The 24,552-nt window shown below is 37.0% G+C and overlaps 2 protein-coding genes across 2 annotated transcripts; both read right to left on the bottom strand.

The window, feature by feature from the left end:
• Positions 1–542: 542 nt before the first annotated feature.
• LOC139141942 (echinoidin-like) lies at positions 543–7,396 on the bottom strand. Its single transcript, XM_070711718.1, has 5 exons — positions 7,298–7,396; positions 6,296–6,687; positions 5,063–5,462; positions 1,018–1,097; positions 543–717 (listed from the first exon to the last, which is right to left on the bottom strand). Exons 3-5 carry the CDS (start codon positions 5,428–5,430, stop codon positions 689–691), a joined length of 477 nt encoding a protein of 158 aa, XP_070567819.1. The 5' UTR covers positions 5,431–5,462; positions 6,296–6,687; positions 7,298–7,396; the 3' UTR covers positions 543–688.
• Positions 7,397–11,385: 3,989 nt separating this feature from the next.
• On the bottom strand, positions 11,386–22,648 carry LOC139141941 (uncharacterized). The gene is made up of 2 exons (XM_070711716.1): positions 22,507–22,648; positions 11,386–14,532 (listed from the first exon to the last, which is right to left on the bottom strand). Exon 2 carries the CDS (start codon positions 14,529–14,531, stop codon positions 12,627–12,629), a length of 1,905 nt encoding a protein of 634 aa, XP_070567817.1. The 5' UTR covers position 14,532; positions 22,507–22,648; the 3' UTR covers positions 11,386–12,626.
• Positions 22,649–24,552: the final 1,904 nt, after the last annotated feature.

The raw sequence follows: 24,552 nt of genomic DNA, 5'->3' as shown, positions 1-24,552 counted from the left end.
CGGCGTATTTTTGCTTTAGGACCAGCTCAGAGCTTTTCCCCTCTTTCAGTTCACTTTTAATCACATTTACCAGTACGCAGCCGTTTTAAATCTAAGTACCTATGCGTATTCTTGAAACATATATCTCCTTTTGTTTACTTGCATAAAATCAGTCTCCGAGTCACCCAATGGAAACTAAATTAAGTACCCGGTATTTAGCCAGAAGATACGTCCTTTCGCAAGTAGCGCATTTGTATTGACTAGGACCTGAAAACAGGTTTACGTAACATAAATAAGGCCAAATGCCAATTATAACAACCGTGAGTGTCGAATGCAGATTATGTGTTGAGAAGTTGAACTTTCGTCATAAAGACCAACGTTCAGAACTTGATCAAGAACCTGTAGTGATCTGCAGCCCTAAAAGGGTTAGAAACTAAAAATAACAGTTGCGTTGGCTTAAATTTTTCATAAACCCTTTAATTGTCCATCCATTTCAGCGTTCTTGTGCGAAATTTTACCCATCTCATAACATGAACTATATTGGAAAAAGCACAACAAAAATATTTTGCGTAGAAGTACATGTTATAAGTATTTATTTATCAATTAACCTCTTATACTCTTTAAGTGACGTCGATCGAGGATAAAGCCATTCTGTCCTTGCTTAGGTCTTCGACGTTAACAGCCTACAGATTTCAGCAACGCTAATGAGTTACGCATCCTCGGAGTTACAGCAAGGATCTGAAATCAGGTTAAAGAGAAAACATCGGTTGACATAGAACAAGCCTCGCAACACAATTTCCACGAGGCCACTATCTTCTGCGACTTAGCGATTTACTTTCAATGTTTGAAAGAACACTTTCTCTAAAAGTGGAAAATGTTTTATAGCACTTCGCATTGTGCAGGAAGTCTGTGTCGGAATTTCAAGTAATTAGACCTTTAGCTAGATCGTAGTAAGAGTCTGACTTGTCTTCTGTACAAAAATGCAAATGGTTTCGGCCTCGATTACATACGACCTCATTTCTTTTACGATAGTCTTACCTGGTACTTCACAGACGATACCCTTTGGTCGTTGGTTGCAGTACTCGTCATCCCACTTGCCATCGTGTCCGAATCTGAACCTGTCATCAAGAGAATGCTTTTTGCCATTAGTGCCAGGTATATATAAAGCATGCCAAATGGATAATGTTGCACAACTACAATTAGCTCTGATCTTACTTGAACGCAGAATACTGATGATTAAGATTGTCTGGATGTAGATGCATTTCCGTCGTGTCCTAAAGGAATTTATAATATTGTGTTTACACTTGATTTAGGGAAAATATGTGCATATCTTAACTTAACTCTCTAGTCTCAGATTTTGGAAAATTTAAAATTTCTTTATTTTACGTTTCATTATTCACTCTTCTATCTTATGATAAATCAAAGCAGCTTTCTATGGCATTATCTCAAGTTTCGCTTCTGATCGTTAAATTTACGCTGCCTAAGTTTTGTTTCGAGGTGTCTATGAACTAGGCTAGTCTTCGCTAGAAAGCAATCAAACCGAGACTTAGGTTGACACCATATGCCAAAGTAAATGCATTAGAAACACCATATGGTTGCAAAAAATTATATGTGTTTATCTGTACTTGTGTATGCTATACACAAACATGATGCTTCTTTTGATGCTCAGAATGTTTGAGGTAACCAGAGTTTATTCATAAAAATTGTATTTATTCGAATCAGAGTATTTGGCCAACATACAATGAATTATTTGCAGATAAACAAGGGAACTAATTATGATATGCAACACTCATCGAATTTCCAGCATGACAAAATATAAGTATGATATAAACATGTCACGCTCGTTAAAGTTTCATCATAAGCAAAAGTATGTCAAATGTACCTTTGAAGTCTGATCATGTCCACAGCATTCAGATTTGTTCATGGCATAAATACAGAAAGTAGTTAACTCTATGTCATATCCATCGACTTCCAGCATGACTTAACGTAAGGCTGCGTTCACAAAAAAAAAACGGTTGGGCGGGCTGGAGGAATTCAGGGGGTATTCGAAAATTGTTTGGGGTAGTAGAGGGGGGACTTGAAAATTTTGCTCTACCTGTAGGGGGGACTTGAAAATTTTTTGGTTCCCTTTTATGTTTTACATTTTCCAATTCCAATTCTAAGGTAATTTAATGAAAAATGAATACTATTTTTATGTCATCCAAATGGTGTAATGTTAGTAATAATTTAACAGAATCTAGAACCATTTTGTCACATTCCATGACTTTTATCTCGAAAAAATCTAAACATGTGTGATTTGTCGGAAAAACAACCTTGAGTCAAGTAACAGGGCAAAAGCTGCAACTGTTGATGATTTTTGCAATATTTCTGCAATATATCAACTACAGTTTCTTGCAGTCTCCCTACAGCATTCTCAAACACACAATGTTCAGTTTGTCGACAAAGCCTGTATATCTAAATATGTACTAGGTGATAGTTTAATTAGAGTCCAGACTGACAGATTTAGTTGTCAGTGATACAAAAGCATGGTACACATACACAGGCTGTGATAGCAAGCTGAATACTGGACAGTTCAACATGCTGTGGGGAGTAGAACAAGAACGCAGGTGTATCTTTATAAACTGAATAAAAATATTGTCAAAATTATCATAGTTTATACAGCTTCTGCCTACAGGCAACTGTCCCTATAAGATACTGCCCTGCTACTGTAGTGTCTCTGTTACAGCATACCCGAACAGTGACAGAGATAGCTCTGACTCTGATGTACATGGTAGTTGAAGAAGAGTTTGGGTCAAATGACGCACATGACAGTGAAACATTACTGAATACGATCAGGCCAGAGAGCAACACATGGAAGAACATATGGAAATTTTTGAATTCTGGCATATGAGGATAATCAAATATTAACACTCTGAGCGCCAAAGTCAATTTTTGTCGCCTTTCTAAAATGTACCGTAGTCAATTTTTTCCGATTTTTGCTAAACTTTTGATAAAAACTGTAACTAATGAAATTTTATGTCCATTTGGTCCAAAATTATAAACAAATTACAGAAAACTTCATAAAAATTGGTAAAATGTTGCACTTAAAGTTTGGTGGAAAAAATTACAGCACTAAAAGGGTTAAAGAAAAAAGATGGGGTCACCATGCTTGATTTTCTAAATTTTCACAATACAAAAGTAAACTTTGAACAGTAAAGATGAAATGAAAAAATATATGACTTAATGGAATTATTTATTTTTTAACACAAATTTGCAATTATTACCCCCAAATTTCTGAAATGAAAACATTTCCTTGATGGAATATTTTAACCTTCAAGTACTGTCAATTTTGAGTAGCATCTAATTCATATATGTCTTGTACTTTGAAACAAAGTTTTGGTAGGTCACTGTTCTCAATTTTTTACAATATGGCAATTAGCCAGAATTCACAATTTGGCTACTCTCTCATGATCGTCATTTTGTTTGCTTTTCGGCAGGAACAATTGATCTTGACAGAGTTGGATTAACTCAAGTTGGCTTAGACCAATAAATTCAAAAGTTCACTGATACAATTAAATAACTTGCCTTGGGAATATGACTATAGAAAGTGCTAATAACAGGTAGTGTTGAACACCTGTGAGCAGAATGGCGCAATACGTGTTTATTATTTCTGTGCGCACATCTTTTACAAATATGCGAGCTTGTGATAGTTGGGAAGGACTTGAAAAATTTTGATCACATAGAGGGGGCATTTGAAAATTGTTTAGGGTATTGAGGGGGGACATTTGAAAAAAAAATTTGAATCGCGATTCCTCCCACCCCCCCCCCCCCCATCGTTATTTGTGAACGCAGCCTAAGTATAGCTGCCCTAGCGTTGAAATCCGATCAACTTTAGAAGATTCAGGCTATATAAGCTTATGTCACACATGACAAATACGCTATTACTAAGTGCTTCATGCATGGTCATAGAAATTTGCGCATTGATGAATTTAGGTATAATCAGTTTACTTCAGAGGTTGAATCAGTTTTTTATATATGGCATCATCACAGAATTGCATTAAAATATGCAAATGTGCTATCAATTAGGATGTCATGCATATCAAACTTTTAGGACAAGTACCACCAGGTATGATCAATTAAAACTGGTAAATCGGTCAAAATCGGCACTTTAAATATTGATATAGCCTCATTACCAAATTTCATTAAATATACAAATGAGCTAGTAATAAGAATCTTCTCCTCTTAAAACTTCCAACATAGCTAGACCTAAGTATGATCATTATACAGCACAGGTCCTGCAAAAACGGGTGCATTTAGTACTGATGTAGAGACTAATTACAGAAATTCATTAAATATGCAAATGAGCTAGTAATAAGAATTTCGTGCTTACGGTAACTAGACCTTTGTAATACAAACGAATAGTAAAGTCAAATAAAATTCAGTGCATCAAGTATTTATAGATACCTTAATTACAGAATTCAGGAAATATGCAAATGGCCCTAAAATCAGAGTGTTCTACTCATAAAACTTACAAATAGCTGGAGCTATGTATAATCCATTAATCGCAGAAATACGATCAGTGCATTGAATATTGATGAATGGCCTGATTGCATTGAACATGCAAATGGCTTGTAATTAGAATGCCATGATCATAAGACGTTCAGCATAGTGAGATCATAAAAGACATTGAGTAATTGCATAGTTTCATCAGATTTGATTAAGGAATGCTTGAGACATAGCCTAACGCTTAGATTTATTATATTAGCAAATGACCATTAATTAATGAATAAATGTCCCACCAGAACCTTTTTAGATTTAAATCTTTCCACCAAATTGCATAAAATTCTTAACAATAGTTTTTAAGGTATGACTGGAACAAAATCCGTCTACGGACGGACGCACAAACACTGACAGAGACAGACAGACACACACACACACAGACCGACAGAGAGACAGACAGATACACTAACGGACATTGTGGAAACTTAGGACACAGATTGGGTATCCGGCCTATGGTGTCCAAAGTGTAAAGAAAAATCAGCTGAAAGCTTGCTATGTGTGAAAATACTTCATATGGTTAAAACCGAACAAGGCTTTCCCTCACCATAATTGAGTACAGTCCTGTCCATCACCATGCTTTTTTGGGTTGTTGTTAGGCTCGCCAGGAGCATAAAAGCTAAAATTTCCTGGATGGGCACTGACACCATCACTCCAGACGTATTCTCCCTCTTGTACCCGATCCGAAAGTCCGATCCAAAAACCGTATTTAGTTATGCAGTTCGGTTGATCAAGGCCATTGTCTATGATGTACCAACGCACCTTGTCGTTAATTTCAGAGTTTCTCAGTATTGCTAGCTGACCCTTTGGACCCTGCGGCTCTATCGAGCGTTGTCTGCAGAATTGCCTGGCCTTCAAGTTGTAGGGGCGGTCACCGTCGGGTTGCTGGCAGTAGACTTCGTACACCATGCACATACAGTCACCATCAGTGTGTTCGACGACCGACCCTAATAAAGATATTCGATGAAATATTTTTATCCCGTTCTCACACCTCGTGGCCGTATTCGGCTTTGAAATTTTAACCTCCTTCGGGACAGATTTATTTTTCTCACAGGTGGAAAATTAACGTTGGACTCTACCACTGTGCTAAAGTGCACACACATTGACTTTCTATTAACAACATATGTTTGTGTTCGCTCTGGCCTGCACCTGAAAGTTGCCCAAGACAGTCTGTTTCACGAGGCCTTACGTCGCGGGAAACAGGCTCCCTTGCCCGAACTAACACAAAAGTATGCTGTTACCGGATATAGCCAGTCAATAAGTGTGTTGTAACACAGCCCAGCATATTTTGTCGCCAAAACATAACTCGTCGTGATCGCAGACGACCTTGACATCTTCCTTACGCGTTCGAAACAGTTTCCGAATTGTCAACCGGTTACATTTTTGAAAACTGAATTTGCCCTGTGCTTGTAAAAAACGTTAAAACGATCCCTACCTCATGAAAGTAAACTCACGAATTACGACAGAGAATTTAAACGAAATGTGTTGCAATTGAGTCCATCAGTTCCCTCGCTCACATTGCATTTCAGTCTCGAAATAACACGTATACCAACTTATCTTGAATAAGATATATACTTGAATCGTACAATTGTACCAACATAACAAAATCGTGCCAATATGAAAAAATAGCAGAACGCTTATGATATACAATAAAGCGAAGACATTTTAGAGTAGAAATATGGATTCTTTCCCGAAACAATTGCAAGAGGCGTGAGTGTCAAAACGACTGTATGTGGTTTCCCAGAAAAATAAACAAAAACATAAATAGCACGCTGCTTACCTCTTAATTGGTACTATACAGCAAATGCCAATGTCCATATCGAAATAGAATAGAAAAAAAAATATTAAACAGGGATGAAGAGGAAGGATAGATCATAAAATGAATATTTTAAATCAACGCTTTACGGACATCATGCCATATGTATAAACATTTCTAGAAATGACAGAATGCTGTAGGCACCGGTAGATGTGAAGTATACGTAGCTTGAATAATCATGATTGTATTTATTCCTAGGCTTCCACATTTATCGTTGTTTGTTTCAGTAGAAAATTATTTGTTCAAAACTGTTAGACTGCTATTCATGAATATAAAACATTACTTACCGAGTACGAAGCGCATACCATGCATCCGAAAAGAAGAAAAGGTTTGAGATCCATTTTTGGATACTTTCACTGAAACCAAAGACGAGTCAATGTTAACATAACTTTCCACGATGCCTTTAGAATGGCCAAGGAGAATACTGATTGATTATTAATATGTCGATATTTATATAGTTTGTGGGTATTAGAACATTTCTATTGGGAAAAATCGGTGAATTACATCGTTATTATGCATACACAGTACAGGTTCCGACTTGCAGAATTGAAGTATGCATTCCATGTTTGCAAAACTGTGTCTGCGCACAGGACAAATAACCTGAACTAAACTTGTTGTAGTACCGTCGCGAAAAAATTACGTTGAACATCACGATCTTCGAGAGCAATCATATAGGATGCATTTAGATCAAAGACGATTGTTAATGTGGTTTACAAATCGAGATAAAGATGGCGTTGGCGTTTCATAACTTGTTCTTTGACAAACCTTATCTGAGATTAGTTGAACGACAAAAACATAAATTGTGATGACCATGGTAATGTCGTAAAATTTTACCGGGCGGTGAGGGCTAACCAACTGTTTGACGGACCATAGCAAAAATAAAAATACTTAAGACTGATGAAAAAATAAAATGAAATAAACGATATAATTAAAGTAGAAATTGAACAGCAGGTTTCTGTCACTTACCGATATTGTAGATTTCTTGATTGTCAGGGCTTCGTGGCGTAAATTGGAGTGATCTTGTGGCAAGCCTGCACTTATTTATAGATCTCTTGCATTCATGACCTATTGTAGAAGAAGACATTAAACCGGACATAACAGGTATCGTAAGGCATCCAGATGTTACCCATTGTTACCATGGTTTTCGTATTTTGTCGTGATGTCGGATCGTAAAAGGTTCAATCGAAATTTATCTCAGATGTAAATAAGTAATTAGTTCACATTAAACTGCGAAAAAAACTTTCACTACTGCCACATCTTTGAAAAAAAAAGATATTAAGTTTCATGAACTTTCATGAAACAGATGTGAATCCCCTATACAAAGTCCAAGTCCCACAGCTTATTATACAACAATCGAACAGAAAACTTAAATGACATTTGCAGAAATTTAAAGCACAAAATACAACAATATAAACATAAACCAAAATTTATGGAGGTCTGAATGTACTACAAAAGCAGCAGGTTATCCGTGTACAGGTGTTTTGACTATCAAATGAGCAGTGAATTTGCGAGCGTTAATTGATAGTCCTAATGCTATGGGCAAGTAGCCATAATGATTATGCGATTATCAAAAATAGGTGTTGGTAAGAAACGTGGTTAAAACTGTTTTCTATCATTGCAATTGAATTCTATATACAGCTGTGGATGCTGCAAGGTGATGTTGTAATTACATTTGGCAATGTTTATGGTATAATGAGATATATAGTACTCAGCTTGTCAATTACAGCCTGTACATGCGTAGACTGCATTGTTATCGTTGACAGGTGTCATTTAAAACTCAAACAATAACTGCACATTTCACATGCCTATATGTTATGTTGGCAAGCTGATTAGTAGATGTTTTAGCATGCTTTTGGATTACAACAAAGACATGTGATGACATTAAACAGAAAAAGGACGAGTATTCAGAATCTACAGCTGCTAATCTATTAACATAACCTATCCAGTTCCATGCACACGGATTCTTACTAAAAGGCGCGGGATGTTATTCAGCGTCCTTGATCACTTTTATTGTGGATATTGACGCTTTAAAAATAAATTATTATCAGTATTATAAACTTCTTGTTTATTTATAAACTTCTTGTTTATTTAGAATTTAATCCCAAAGATTTGGTTATCAGCTATAATAAATTTGTTTCACAAGAAAATCGCTGACTTCAACGCCTTTTTACTGCCGTAGTAATAGTGAAATGCATTCAAGTGAAAACCACATGAATGCAAAGATTGTGGTTAATGAATTTACTCGGAAATTAATCTTAAAAGACATACTTTGACGTATTTAGGAGTGAAACCATATGAATGTAAAAATTACCGCAAAACATTTCAGAACTGATACAGTCTTAAGCTGCATCAATTGATCCATAAAAATTGAGCCTTAATATTTGTCACCTAGGCACATTCTACCATCATAGGCATATTCTTGATTTTAAAAATCAGACCATTGAATACAAAGGCAACGGGGAAAACATTTACACAAGAGGTCCATGTAAAATACATAGTGTGAGTCATTCGAATGTCAGACTACATGAACGTGAAGAGTGTGGTAAGACTTCCAAACTTAAGGGTAGTCTGAAGGAACGGAATTCTCCCTCAAAATATGTCAGACAATATGAACGCCAAGACTGTGGTAAAGCATTTACCCAAAATCATCATCTCCAGAGATCCGGTTTAATCAATTCAGGTGTCAGATTTATGCATTTTGGTGAGCGTCGATATTATAGGTATTGAACAACAGTGTAGCCGGCTACTCTGCAAGATTCTATACATACAACATTGTATAACAATGCCTAATCCAAGAGCGTAGTGATTTTTATGAATATAGAGGCCATAGCTGTTGATAAAAGTTTAAACGTCTGGGAAATATGACAACATTCCAAAACAGACTAATATTTACGGTAACTTGCACTTACGCATATTTCACAGAAGGTGTTATTAGTCATAAGGGAAGTTTTTAAAAAAATGATAACTTTATGATACTGTTGATAAAACTCTAATATCTGAAACATTATTGTATATTTACAAAAGTACTCAACTGCTCTGGAATCTTGAATGATGGTCAGTATTTATGCCTAATCCACAGAGTTTAGTATAGAATCTAACTGTATTTGATAAATTTATGATCATCAATATCGTTGATAAAAATTTAACATTAATTAAAAATACTGTTAAGACTGACTGCCGGGGCAGTACTGTAACTGTTTATTACTGTGCAATGCTACGGCTATGACTATAGACTATACACTATATATGTGAGGGTCTATACTATAACTGAATTTGGAGTGGAGTTCTGATAGTTGAAGCCACATGATCTCTGATTGACATAAAGGAGCTTTCAGTAATTACAAGGGGTCGCCGAGGGGAATTTAGAAAGGGTCACTTTTTAGAAAACTGTCAAAGGGGAAGGTCATTTTTATAAACCTATCTTGAGGGAAGGTCACTTTTAACAGAAGATGATTTTACGGCCAAACCCTTGAATGTCCATTTGATATTTCCTGAATAGGAAATCACCGACAAAATACATTGACTCTTTTAAATACATACAAATTATCGACAAGCTTACAAGCAAAGAGGATGACCTTGAATGGTCAAAATTGAAGAAAGACAAGAGACAAAGCATATGGCACAGATGGCAAAGTGTATATCAATTATCAAATGTCTAAAAATACACATATATTGTTATTTGTATGTTTTGTATTGACAAAAAATTGATCATAGTTCTCTCATACACTACAACACCCTAGTCTAATGAAGTACATTAATATCAATAACCAAGCATACATAAATACACAGATTTATTGAGCTTTACAGTTTTCTCATAGACTACCATGTATAGTGAATCAACATTTCAGTGAAATTCCAAAACCAAATTTCTTGCACACGTATCCATTTGTAACCACCCTAGTCTAATCAAGTACATTAATATCAATAATCAAGCATACATAAATACACAGATTTACCTATTTTGGTATTGGAAAACAGTTATTGATAGTTTCCTCATAGACTACCATGTATAGTAAATCAACATTTTCAATGAAATCCAAAAATCCAATTTCTTGTACACATATGCATGTTTTACTTCCCACTTCAAGCAAAGTACATTTACATATATTATCAAACATATATAAATGTAAAGATATACCGGTAGCTTGTTGTGTGGGGGAAATTGTCAATAGTTTGTCAATAGATTCCCATGTATTATGATTTGATATTTTTGGGTGAACACTATATCAGCCACATTTTGCCGCCTTTAAGTTGTACAAATATGGTGACCTTCTGCAAATGCATGACCCTTTACTAATGCTTGCATGATAAATTGCAACCCTCCCTCCCAAAATGCCAGTCCCCCCCCTGTAATATCTGTCCATAACTAAGATAACAGCTAAACTAATTGTTATGTAAATTAGCTGATGCTGTTTCAGTTATTCCTGGGGAGAATACTGCAGAGATTAGCGGGGAGGGTCCAGTTTTAGAATGCCGGACCAGGGGGAGGGTCACATTTTAGACACAAGGATTGGGGAGGGTCACATTTTACATTACAGATGGGCACGGAATTACCCCGGCCCACTCCCATGTAATTACTGAAGGCTCCCTTACTGCGTAAATTCAATTAAACATTGCTCCAGTTCAATTTACAGTTGGACAACGATATTTGGCGCAATAGTGTGTATGCTGAGACATATATTTCAATCCTTGTTCCATCATTCAAATATATGTTCACAGCGGTAGTTTTTTTCTCAAGGTTGGTACAAGGACGTGGTTTAAGACATATGAGTGCAACAAGGCAGAGAGAAAAATGTGGCTTCCCCTGTGCAAACAACGGGGCACGTTCAGTTCACATCAGGTTCAACAACTGAATCTTTCCACAGCGATCACAAAAGAGTTAGTATAGTACTTTCAATTGAGAAAAGGTTATGATTGTTATTTCCGAAAGCGAAAATCTATTTTAGTTTTACTGCTATGTCAACATTAAATCCATACATTCTCTCTCTCTCTCTCTCTCTCTCTCTCTCTCTCTCTCTCTCTCTCTCTCTCTCTCTCTCTCTCTCTCTCTCTCTCTCTCTCTCTCTCTCTCAGCACTTTACATGGTAGAAATGTTCAGAAAGTAAAAAAGTATTTTACTTTTACTGCTCTGTCAAAATTAAATCCGTAGTCTCGCCTTCTCTCTATGAGAACGTAACTTTGTGACTTGGCCAAGAAGATGTACTGAGGGCATCAGAAGTCGCAATACTGTTCTCACTGTTTTAATGAGGCACTTAATATTCACTATTCAAGGAATCATGAACAAATTTAACCCACTGAAATATATTTTTTTTGCCGCAAGATGTGCTGTAGTTAAGAAAGATATTTTACATTAATATTCATATGAATACATTGCTGAAAAAACCTATATAACAAATGCAAAGATGACTTTTCATGCTGTGGAATTCAAATGATACATCCTTGGAAAATTAAATCATCCATGCAGCTATAATGACACAATGACCATGCGTAATATCACTTATATTATATCATACCAGTATATTGATGGCGCAAATGCAGCGATCTGATTGGTCAAGACATCAAAAGACCCGACTTGCATATTCACGATACAGCACGGTTGGCCCACGCATGAGCTGTCAGCAAGAGCTAAAATCCTTTTTTAAGTTCCATGCCGGAATTTGAATGTACTGTTATGATAGCAATAAATCACACCCGGAGACGGTATACCACTCGGTTTTGGCCAGTTTACTTCATATATGCACTTGCTATTGCTCTTACACATATGACGTTAACTCGTCAAAATCTCGTGGTATACCGTCGTGTTAAAAGTCATGGTTTTGCTTTGTTACAGAATGTAACCAACAATTCGGCTTGTAAAATTCGTTGATTCTATCAAGCCCCTCAGAAACTGCGAATAACTACGCACGCGTCGATGCAAAAATACAAAATTTGCTTACATTAGCCTTTAGTCTGAGTTCCATCATCACACTTTGCTTTCGCCTATTTATAGACCCACACTTGGCTATTGCTGTCTTTGTCTTTAAAAAGTCATGTATTTGTTCAGTATCATCAGAATATTTTTTTTAAAGTTTACTGTTGGAAACAATAGTAAAACGTTTTATAATCAGGGTGCAGTGTGGAGGGACTGTTTGCCAGACTAGCATTGTCTCCTTCACAGCGGGCATTGGCAGTATTAGAAAACGTTTTTTACCCGAGCAGCGTGTACTGTAGAAAACCAAATAAGAAGTTTGATAGAGTCAGATGACTTAAAAGGTTTCGTTTGGGACGACAGACAATCTCAGATATCCTACGATGACTAGTTATTGTCGTTCAACTGGCAGCCAGTTTCTAGAGCTTTAACAAAGAATTCAGCATATTCCTTTGCCCGGGCTTTGTTGGTTATGTGCGTATAATATACCACGCTTATGTACATTTTGCCCCGAAAGGTGAATACATTATTGACAAATATGGGTCCAAATCTTGGAGCAGCGACAGCCATGTAAGTTTCAGTAATTTCGAAAGGACGGCCATTCTCTCTGGTGACGAAGTCGCATCTGCCCATGTTTGAAATACTGAATACAGCTCTCATACGACCATGCAGGGCCTTATCCTCGTTCACGAGCATTTTCACGAGGTCTACTCCGAGATCATCGCATAAAAACTTGAATATCTTCGTAATCTCCATTACTTGTCCGCCAAGCATACGATGTACACCTTGATAACACTTCTTTGCAAGCTTCCAAAATTCTTCATTTGTAGTCATTCTGCGGACTTTGATTTGAAGCTCAGCTGCAGCAAAGAAGGCCCCTAGCTGATCGTCCTCGGCATCAGAAGTTAGGTACCTCCTCAAATTAGCTTGGAACATGGTCGATAACTCCTTTTTTGATTGAAGATTTTCGCCGAATATAAGCTGCACCATGGCAACGGCTGCGGCTGCAGTGATGGCGCCATGAACGGTGATGCCGTTCTGTTTGCTGCGTTTCAGTATCTCCGTCGTCAGAGAACTCGTTATAACCAAAGGAAAGATTTCAGTTCGCTTAGCAACGTCTGGGTTTTTATCAATCTCAGCTTGATGATGTTTCATGTAAAGATTCCTGCTCGACTTGAACGTTTCTTTTAGCGCGAGAATTGCTAATTTTGGCTTTTGCCACCAGGGAAAACGGAGAGCTTGTGGCGGAAGTTGATCAAAAAAAGAGGGCAGAAATGGCAGACTTGTTTCGTCAGCTTTATCAGATTCATCATGTACCATTTCTAGATAGGTAAGCAACTGGTCCATAAATTTCATTCCAGCATTGGCATCCATGATCGCATGGTGATAACCAATGACAATATTGGTCCTGAACAGGTGACCAGTTTCACTTTCTTCAGGTGTGATTTCAACACTGTTCAAAAGCCAGAGTCGCCAAAGTGGTCCGTTTTCGGTATCGTACTGAGTTTCTCCGTCAGTTACTTGTGTTTCGTGCCAGTCAACATCATCTACAACCCGTATGTCTACCAAGTTTTCTTCCAGTTCAATCTCCCTGTAAAACAGCACTTCTTTTCTCTTTCTGGGGTCAACTTCGCCCGTGACTCTTGACCTCAGCAGTGGATGTCGTCTGCTCATAAGAAATGCCGCTTTTCGCAAGACGTCTTCTTTTATTTCGACCTTTGATTCGACTACCATTACGTGCGAAACATTTGAAAAGCCGTCACATTTGACGCTCAAGACTTCCATGAAGTCCAATCTTCGTCCAAAGGTGTCACTCTCTGCTTTAGCACCTTGTTTAATTTCGTAACTTTTTCCGGCCTCATGACCTGTGTGTCTCGTCACATCGCTGGTATCTTTATTTGAAGTTTTTTCTGTTTCAGCTACCTCAGTTGAGTGTGTGTCCGCTAACTCGTCACTTTTTCCTGCTTCCCTAGAATCCTGCCCCGAAGATTCGTTTCCTTTTCCAGCCTTGGCCGTTCCTACTTTACCATCTTCTTGCTTTTGTCCTGCCTCAGTGGAATCCTGTGCTGTAGTTCCTCTGTTCCTGTCTTCCTTAGTTGGATCTGTTTCTGTAGATTTTGCACTTTTTGTCACCTCCCTGGAACCATATGCTTCGATTTCTTCTGTTTTAACTGCTTCAGCCGAATCCGTTGCTGAACCTATTGGTTCTGTCTCCTCTGGCGGATCCTCGGCCATACCAACTTTACGAAGCTCGTCTGATTTTACCGCAGAATTATCTGGAGCGCTGGCCATTCTGAAATGTAACAATAAAAACAGGTATTAGGAGGTGGAAATGCGCGAATAACAAACCCTTGCGCTTCTACATTTTAACGCGTCCGTGGTGATTTTTCACTGCTTCTCCATATTGCAACGAAGAAGTAATGAACGGTGCAAACAGCAGAATCAAAACACGTTGAAAAGAGTGCTTGAGATCGTACATTTCACGACATTGCAAAAGATTCTGCAAATGTAAAATACTAGAAAAAATAAATGAGATGCTACATGATTGCCCGGGAACGACGCCAATTTTTCATCAGTCAAGCCAAATATATTTTGTGGAATTTCGGAAATAATATGTTAGAGACAGCAGCAAGCAAGGAAATCAATGTTAATGTCTTTAAACAAAGAATTCATTAAATTTTGCCAGATGAACCGATACTTTTCATAGTAATTGTAAACAATGTTATCGAAGATTACTGTTTTGTTCCCCATTCGTTTCTTGACCTATAACATTCTATTAATAGGTCATTCTAAAAATTATTATTATTATTATTATTATTATTATTATTAATCTTTATTGAAACTCGAGAAATCCATAGGTCAAACACTTCTTTTCATGGCGGTCGTGTAGATAAAAGAAAACAATCATAAAACGGGTACAAAAAACTTGAGAGCATAATGTAACACAGAAGTATAAACAAAAAAATAAAACTCCGAAGAAGCATCAGACAAGTAATTAGAATACAGAAAGTCATTACAAGAGTTCCTAAAACTAGTCAATGACTTAGAGTCCCTGTTGGCTTTTGGGAATTGTTGTATTCGTCCACACCCACAACAGACAAGGTGTTTTGATAAAGAATTGTACGTGCTTTGGGAACTTGAAGGAGATTCTGATCGGAAGAACGCAGTGATCTGAAGGGATATAGGGGTTGAACATACCAGTTATTTAATCAGGGGTTAGGGAGCGTTCAGCTATTACGTCCGGGGTTGGCCGGCAAAATCCAGGGAGGGGGGTCACCTCAAATTTGAAAACTGCAAAGGGAGGGGGTCATGTATTTTTTAAACAGCTCTGAAGGGGGTCACTTAATTTTCATAAGATCGTCCGTCCGCAAAAAGCAGTTTCAGTATTCAGAAATATAATAAAAATCTGGGAGATAAAAATGATTCGCTGCATCATGATTTTGTTCTCTGAAGTCTTTTAGGCCTAATTGTAAATCTGAACAAAAGTATAATTATCTGTGACTTACATGAACATCTTGACTTGGCAACTCTGAGGCTTGTTTTATTCTAAATAAAGCTCACTGAGGGCAATGAACAATTCCTATTACTTACGTATTAGAGATATAGCAAGTTTTGTCAGGAAAATTATTTAACAGTCACCTGTATAGACTACTATATAGTACCATGAAAAATTAAATAATTCTTTTAGATGAAATTCCAATATATTAATTGTTGTCAACATCTGAACTTTCAAATACTCCATTTGAATCAAGTACATTTATATCAATTATCAAACACCTATAAAAGCACAAATTAATTGAGTTTAGCATTGTAAAAAAATTATTCGTAGTTTTTTCATAGAGTTCGATGTACAGTGAATCTACATTTTGGTGAAATTCCAAAATCCAATTTCTGGTGAACACATCCATTTGTTACCACCCTAGTCTAATCAAGTACATTAATATTAATAATCGAGAGTACATAAATACACAGATTTACCTTATTTTTGTATTAGAAAAAAATATTTATAGTTTCCTCATAGACTCCAATGTATAGTGGATGAACATTTTCAGTGAAATTCCAAAATCAGATTTCTCGTACACATAATATGCACCTCTAACCATCATATTCTAATCAAGTACAATTATGTTAATTATTCAACGTCTGTATATGCACAAGTATAGCAAGTTTTTCATTGGAAAAAAATTATTCACAATTTTATCATAGACTCCCATGTATAGTGGATGAACATTTTTGGTGAAATTCTAAAGTCAAATTTTTTGTCCACATACCAGTTGTAACAACCCTATTCCAATTAAGTACATTTATGTCAATTATCAAATATCTATAAATGCATAGATATAGTTTTGTATTGAAAAGTATTACATAGTTTTCTCATACACTATCATGTATACTGAATCAACATTATCACCAGCTGATTACCAATTGAATCCAAATATCAAAATGTTGTACACACACGCTTCCGCAAAAAAATTGCCATCCACCAGTAATTTTTGTCCAATCCCTTTCAGGGGTAATTTCAAAATTATAGCAAGTCAGAAGAGGAAATTTGAACATTAACACTTTGTGAGTTTGTAAGGTCAGGTCATTTGAAAATATCTGAGAATCTTTTTTTTGATTCTATCCCTTACCCCAACGCCGAGGTGTTTGTGTGTGCAGCTTTACTCAGAAATGTGGGGGGGGGTATGAAATTTTTGTCATCTTAATAGGGGGTCATCAATTTTTTTGGTGCAATGTGTAGGGGGGGTCACTTATTTTGACTAATGCACAGGAAGAATTTGCCGGCCCACCCCCGGCCATAATAACTGAACGCTCCCTTAGATTGTGAGTTACTCTGTAAATTCGGACCCTACGGTTGAGACGGAGTTTCGTGTTAATCGGCAGCTAATGAAGCTGAGTATACATCTGATAAGTGGAAAGAGGCGGAACAGTCAAGAATAAGTCTCATTGCACGTCTCTGTAGACGCTCAAATGCATAGATATTGGTAGTAAAGCTCGAAAACATAAGAAGAGTAATTGATGTGTGGTGAGATGAAACAGTAATAGAATAGTTTGCGTGAGTGCAGAGGAAGAAATTTGTTGTGTGCCAATAGAAACATTTCGGAACTGATTTATTTTTAATGATTGAAATGTGTTCAGACCAGTCCAGGTTATTAGAAATAGTGACCCCTAGTAGTAACCTTTCTGATGAGACGGGGTCAATGGTTTTACAAGCCAAAGTGAGGCTGAAGTTTTCGCTGTCAACGTGCCGTCTCTTCTGAGAAGTTTTGAGTATCAATGATTTTATCTTTCTAGGCTTGATACAAAGAATGTTAGTAAAAGACAAGTTTTCAACTATTTTTAGATCAGTCTTGAGGTAAGTAGATATGGTGTTTAAGGATTTATTTGAAACATGAAATGTGGTGTCGTCTGCAAAGGAAATAGAGGGTGAACTTGAAAGCTGAAGGGGCATATCGTTTAAATAAATAATAAAGAGCAATGTTGCCAGTATGGAACCTTGCGGCACACCGACACTGACGTCAATTACATCTGAGTTAGTACGTTTAAACTGCACAAATTGTTTACGTGTGAGTAAGTATGATTTTAAAAATGACAGGGTATGATCAGAACACCCATAGATTTTTAGTTTTGACTACAAGATTGTGTGATCAACGAGATCAAACGCTTTGCTCAGGTCTAAAAATGCTGAGCCAACGATGTTTCCTCGATCGATTTCTTTAGTCCATGAGTCGACCAGACCAGCAAGTGTACTTTCACAAGAGTGTTTGACGCGAAATCCAGATTGGTTAGAAAAGAAAAGATTATGTGTTTCCATGAATTTTTCAAGGTTATTGTGAATATGATGTTTAGAAGTTTGGAAAGTACAGAACACTTATTGGTCTGTAGTTACCAGGTTCATGTATTGGACCTTTTCATAAATTGGATAATACACGAGCCAATTTCCATAAAGATGGACACCGGCCTTGATAATGCAGCGGTTAAATGCATACCTGAGGGAAGGTGTTATAGTGTTGGTTGCCATTTTTAAGAATTTGTTGACAAAAAATCTTGACTCGGAGATTTCTTACAGTTTAGAGATTTAAGTTGGGAGAGAACAAAGTTAAAAAGACGTGAGTTGGGTGTCAAAAATTGAAAGAGATTGAATAGGCTACCGTTACATTTGGAAGACAGGTTGTTGACGGTGTTGATAAAGTATTCATTGAATGCATTTGAGATGTGTTTAGGGTCAGTGAAAATGTTTTTATCAGATCTAAGTTTGGTGGGTGTACTTGACAATTTCGATGAAGCAAGTTCACGAAATGATTTCCAGTACTTGGATATATTCGTGTCACCAGATGATAAGAGGTCATTGTAAAACTGTAATTTGGAGTTTAAAATGAGATTTTCGACCCTCTTTCTTAACTGTCTATCTGAGAAGCAGGACGTCCTTTTGGCTGTGTCACGTATTTTGGTTAATTTTGATATCTCTTCGTTCCACCAATCAGGGCGACGCATGTGGCGAACTCGTTTCTCTTTCATAGGAGCATGCTTGTTGAGAACAGACATGAATAAGTGAGTCCACATTTCAATGACGTCATCGGGGTCATCAAAACATTCAATGATGTGACAGGGGACTTGTTGTAAGTCCGAGAGAAAGTCGTCCAGGATAAATTGTTTCATACGGCGATACGTAATATTGTCATGTGTATTTTTCTTATACGGTGACGATAATTTACGCGTGACACAAATTGGAAAATAGTCTCTGATACTCTACTTGGGTACGAAGATCTTAGTTATATTAGCGGTATGAGACATAAAATATGATCTATCGTGGACTTGAAAATAGGAGTAATTCTAGTTGGCTCATTTACCAGTTGGGTATAACCGTAGTCGTTTGTCATGAAACGAGACCACATTAATGACTTCTTGTCGTTTATAGACAAGTCAATGTCAAAGTCACCTAGGACAATGTTTCCTTGTCTTCCACGAGAATTAACACGATTAGAACTAATTTGGGATAATTGGATCTTCATATTTTTCAAATTTCTCAAAAATGGTAGGTGCCCTATAGCTGAATGTCTTCATATTACAAATTACTCATAAAAACAAGTGTGTAACGTAAAAAGAAAAGAAGATAAGTTTACATTTGCAGACTTTAAAGACATTACTTCAACATCCAATTATCCCAAATTAGTTCCAATCGTGTTAATTGTATCCAATGTATGAGAAAGGGAGACGAACCAAGTTTTGATATCAATACCAGCGGGATGATAGATGAACAAAGCAATGATAGATTTGGATTTTGGTTGGTTAGTTTCAATGGCAATCATCTCGATGTCAGGTCGTTCAAGATCGGTTCGACAGTGGTGGGCAATATTAACCGATATGTAAGCGAGAATGCCACTATCTTTCTTTTTTTTCGCACTTGTCGTCTCAGATCTATCACGTCCAATATGATTAAAACCATTTATTTTTAAGATTTCGTCTGTTATTTTATCGTCGAGCCATAAGAGTTTTGGGCCCTACATTGTTTTTACTATTTATCAATGATATAGCCAGCTCATCAAACTTCTTCAATTCTCGTTTGTTCGCTGATGACACAAATATTTTCCACACATTCCCTGAAAACTACTTTTCTACATGATGTCGACTTGCAATTCAAAAAAGTTACAGATTGGTGTAATGTTAATAAACTTACCGTAAATCGTGCTAAGACTAAGTATATTTTCTTTAGAAGTAATAAGAGAAAAATAACTCAGCTAGGTTCACTCCATATCAATGGTGAGATTATTGAAGAAGTGGAAGCCACATCATTTGTAGGTGTTGTTATTGACAGGCATCTGACATGGTCAAAACATATTGAACAGGTAAAATCTACAGTCAGGAAAAAAGTAGGCATTCTTTTCAAACTAAGAAAGTACCTTCCCAAACACATTCTTGTATTAATCTACAAAGCTTTCATTCAACCTCATATAACCTACGGACTAGAGGTCTGGGGATCCACATACCAGTCTCATTTGACATGTATTCACCTAGCACAGAAAATGGCAGTTAGAGCAATGACCTTTAGTCATTTCACAGCACATTCATCCGATTTATTTCGACAGTTACACATTCTTGATATTTTCAAACTTCACAAATTACAAGTTTGTTCTTTTATGTACGAGTTAATTAACGATACCTTGCCTCATCATTTTTCAAATTACTGTTCCATTCCATCACACTGCTATAGTACTCGACATAAAGAGATAGGAAACCTTTTTGTTCCAACTATCAACACAACTATGGGCAAACATGCAATATCTTACACAGGAAGTATTTTATGGAACACCCTACCACATGATATTAGATCAAAACCATCTCTTAGCTCCTTCCGACAATCCCTCAAAATAATGTTGACATACACATAAAAAGATGCGTCCATAGACATGACGGAGAATTATTTCATGTTGCACAAGAATTGATGTACTATCGCCCTCAAATATGTGTTTATTAGATTAATCATAATTGTATTCATTGAGGAAATGGACTTTGACTAGCAGTTTTGCTATTTTTTCCATTTCCTATTTACCCTGTAACTTATATATGAATTATATTGAAAAAACAGTTATGTATATCTACATTGATAACGGGTAAATAGATCATTATCCTAAATAATTCACAGTTATGCCGAGTATCGAAATTTGACGGCGAGACCGGGAAAGGGTACTTCTTAATTCCTGAATTCCTTATTTTTCATAGAACACATGTTAAGATGAACAATCTTCAACCCTTTATTGTTAATGCGACGATTTCTTTGTTGCTTTTTTATCATATTTTGTGATGAACAAGGGGACCTCAAGTATGCTCTATATCCTGACCGGTTTCCCGAAAACTGTTGAATCTGTTAAGTCGGTGATATTTTAATCAAACTAACAACGATAGCTAACAACGAAGAAAGTTAAATGACAATTATTAAATGAATTAATTATCAGACCCAGACTTTCAGCTCTCGCTTGTGTCGCAAAAATGACACATGGAAATAGAAATACATGTACTCGGAGGCCCACGAGGGTGTTATTGGCCAATCATCTAATGTGTGCACGTACCTTGACACGGTAGCATCTACATCGTAACTCTGTCGCCCAGGGTTCTCCATGTCAAGCAGACGCTCTGTAAACGTTGAGCATGGATGGGGCCATCAGTGAATTCAGGAAGTGAGCTAGCCAAATGTTAAATGACTGACCCAGTTACAGGATTAAATAGTATGCACTTTTATGTGTCTGGTGTGGCCGTTTTACTCGACGAACGAATTCGTATTCCTATTCACAGCGCAAGCATCACTTATTTTATGCGGTAGTGAAGTGGTTGTCTGTCTGACGATGGAAGAAATGAGCTATCGTTGTAATTTGAGTCCGACCTATCAACCTATATTGTATCCTTCAGGCGGCTTATAGTATGCAAAGATATTAGTGATATTTCCCACATTCATACCTTCAGTGTGTCTTTAATACAATCTACGTGAAGGGTAATTCGAAATATTTTCATAATTCCTCGCAAGTTATTCCAGCAATTTAGATTGATGAAATGTTATCTTCTACCCTTAAGTTTATTTTGTAGCCCGCTTGGCACTTTTCTTGGCCTGCGATTTTACGTTTCTGACCCCCAAAAAAACCTCCCTTTTAAAATTTCACAAGCAATCTCACTAGGGTAAATGCACAGTGAAATGTTTGCAGCGTAATCCGAAGTCTGAGCCAAGTACGCTATGCATTATCCATAATCGACTGCAAATACGTGATGTACATTCAAAACAACGCCAAGTACTGTAGATAACGAGGCATTTTGCTCGAGAAATTTGTTTATCTCTGTTAGTAGAATAACCTTTGTTTTCGCTATCACCCTGTTGGTAGAATAATTTTCATGACTATAAAAGTGTCCAACGCCCAGGGTCGAGGGCGACTGTTTTATGATTTATCATGTTTATCATAATTAATTCTCAAACTACAACCAAGCTGCTGCTACAAAAGACCCAATAATGGGGCGCCTAAGAATCCATTATTCTCATATTTGCGTTCTGACGTCATGTTTTGCGTCCGTTTGGCTGAGCAGAACCTTGTACCGTGTGTATGTTCAAGGCTAGTGCTTCAAGTGGAACATCTAACACACGGCTATGACATCATTCTGTTTCTTCTTAACACTGCTATAGTCTTGTAGAACGCATAATTTATCCCCGGCCCAACGCTCCGACGTTCCAACGCTCAATTTCAGTATATTTGCAACTGCACCCATATATAACGCTCTTACTTACCTTTACACACAAATAAAAGAAACAGCCGACGCAAGAATGCCGTGACTTTGGTTCCCCGGGGTAGAATGATTTGTTGTGCTGATAGACTCTGCGACCGACCTGTACCTCGACGTGTTGTACTCAAAATGTCGGGTAAGGATGTGCAGTATTGTGTATTGAGTAGGTCACACGGAATGGGTTAGTCCATTCAGAGCGGGTGAAAGAGGGTCGTTTGTCAGATGAATGCAAGGTCGTGTTACATTCTTTACTTTTGTACTTGGGTGATACATGTAAAAAACTATTATTTAGTATTCTTTCTGTGTAGTCATTACGCAAAACATTTTGGAGGTTACTTAAAGAAAAATAAAAGCCTCTGACAGCTTTTCCTATGCTTTGCTTTTAACAAAATCGAACTTATCAAAATAGTGGAGTGCTCTCCTCTATGTTTAGTTTAATGGTTGCCCTATAGTCAGCCTAACGATGACCCAAACCTATTCAGACTAGAGGTCGAGAAAGACATGTTGACCGATTTATAATGTCAAAATACGTTTACCTCTCACACTTGTGGTGTATAACTATAAGGTCAAAGATTTCCCGATAATCGATAACATCCTTTGGTAACGGATCAATCAATTAATTAATCAACCAATCATTCCTTGGATTTCTATATTGCCAATCTCCAAAACGCAGTAGTGTTCAATGGCGCTTTACAGAGTCAGAGTTGTTCAGTATGCTCAACTGAACAGAGAAGTTTTGATTACGGATATTTTAACATGCAACGTTCAGCTCCGTGTTTGTGAAACTACAAGAGCATTTCAAATCTGTGCAAAATCGTGAATCTCCCATGACCCGTGCATCTCCTCAAAACAGTCGTACGAAAACATATTAGCGTGATAACTCACAGTTGGAACCCTCACAGAAACAAGAGCTCTGATCGACTATCGCATCTTCAGAATCCTTTATCTTAATTGCCAGATAAAACTTTCTAAAACACATAAAGTATGAAAGCAAATTATCAGACATAACAAACGCTTACTATGATATTATGTCTCAGAAATACGTTTATTTGTTTTGCGTACGAAATTGCAAACTTTTAATTACATTATAATTGCTGTATGATTTCATTCCTCTTATGTCTGGGCTACACCTAAATCATAGGCCACTCGTTCATATCAAAAGTGATTTTTTTCACTGATTCCACAAATATTCGATGTACAAAACAAAACAAAATTCTGCGAGTATTATTGAAATGGTGTCACTGCGTTACTCAATATATGAATTTAGGTTTTGTAAAAATCTATAGTTTGTACGATGGCCTTTCCACTGATACTACAGTATCTATCTTGGCTACACCTAAATCATAGGCCACTCGTTCATATCAAAATTGATTTTTTCACTGATTCCACAAATATTCGATGTACAAAACAAAACAAAATTCTGCGATTATTATTGAAATTGTGTCACTGCGTTACTCAATATATGAATATAGGTTTTGTAAAAATCTATTGTTTGTACGATGGCCTTTCCACTGATACTACAAAAATCATACACAGATATTTTTGCCAAAGGAAACAGCAAAACGATGTTTTCTCATACACTAAATCCATTTGAATTACTTTAAGGTGCAATGCGCCCCGGGTCATATATTTGGCCTCTTAATCTTTTAAAATTCCTTTCTGATCTAGAACTGAAGAGGCTAGCCAGTGCCCGTCTGTGCCACATGCTCGGCCTTCCCCTAAAAATCTATTAGACCGAATTCTTACCCGCAAAACCTGTCTTTCCATTTCAGAGCAAAATAATTTCTCCACACCAGCTGATGAGAAGCCCTGTCCGCCCGTTTCCTGCTTGCTCATAGGAAATAAATAATTAGCAAAGAAATCGTTTGCGAACATATCTTTCAAGAGAAGCTGTACCTGACCTATTGCAGGATCCCTAGTTGTGCAGTCGATTGCTTAACTGGTCCATGAAGAAAAGAAAGGGTGACTTGTCTACTTATTCAAGTTCACGTCATTAGCGTGTGGCAATCCGTCTTGCAAGGCACCCACAAGCAAATTTGCATATTCCTGG

Source organism: Ptychodera flava, chromosome 10 (genome assembly GCF_041260155.1).
Source record: "Ptychodera flava strain L36383 chromosome 10, AS_Pfla_20210202, whole genome shotgun sequence".
Taxonomy (NCBI): Eukaryota; Metazoa; Hemichordata; class Enteropneusta; family Ptychoderidae; genus Ptychodera; species Ptychodera flava.
This window is presented reverse-complemented; position numbering and strand designations above follow the sequence as displayed.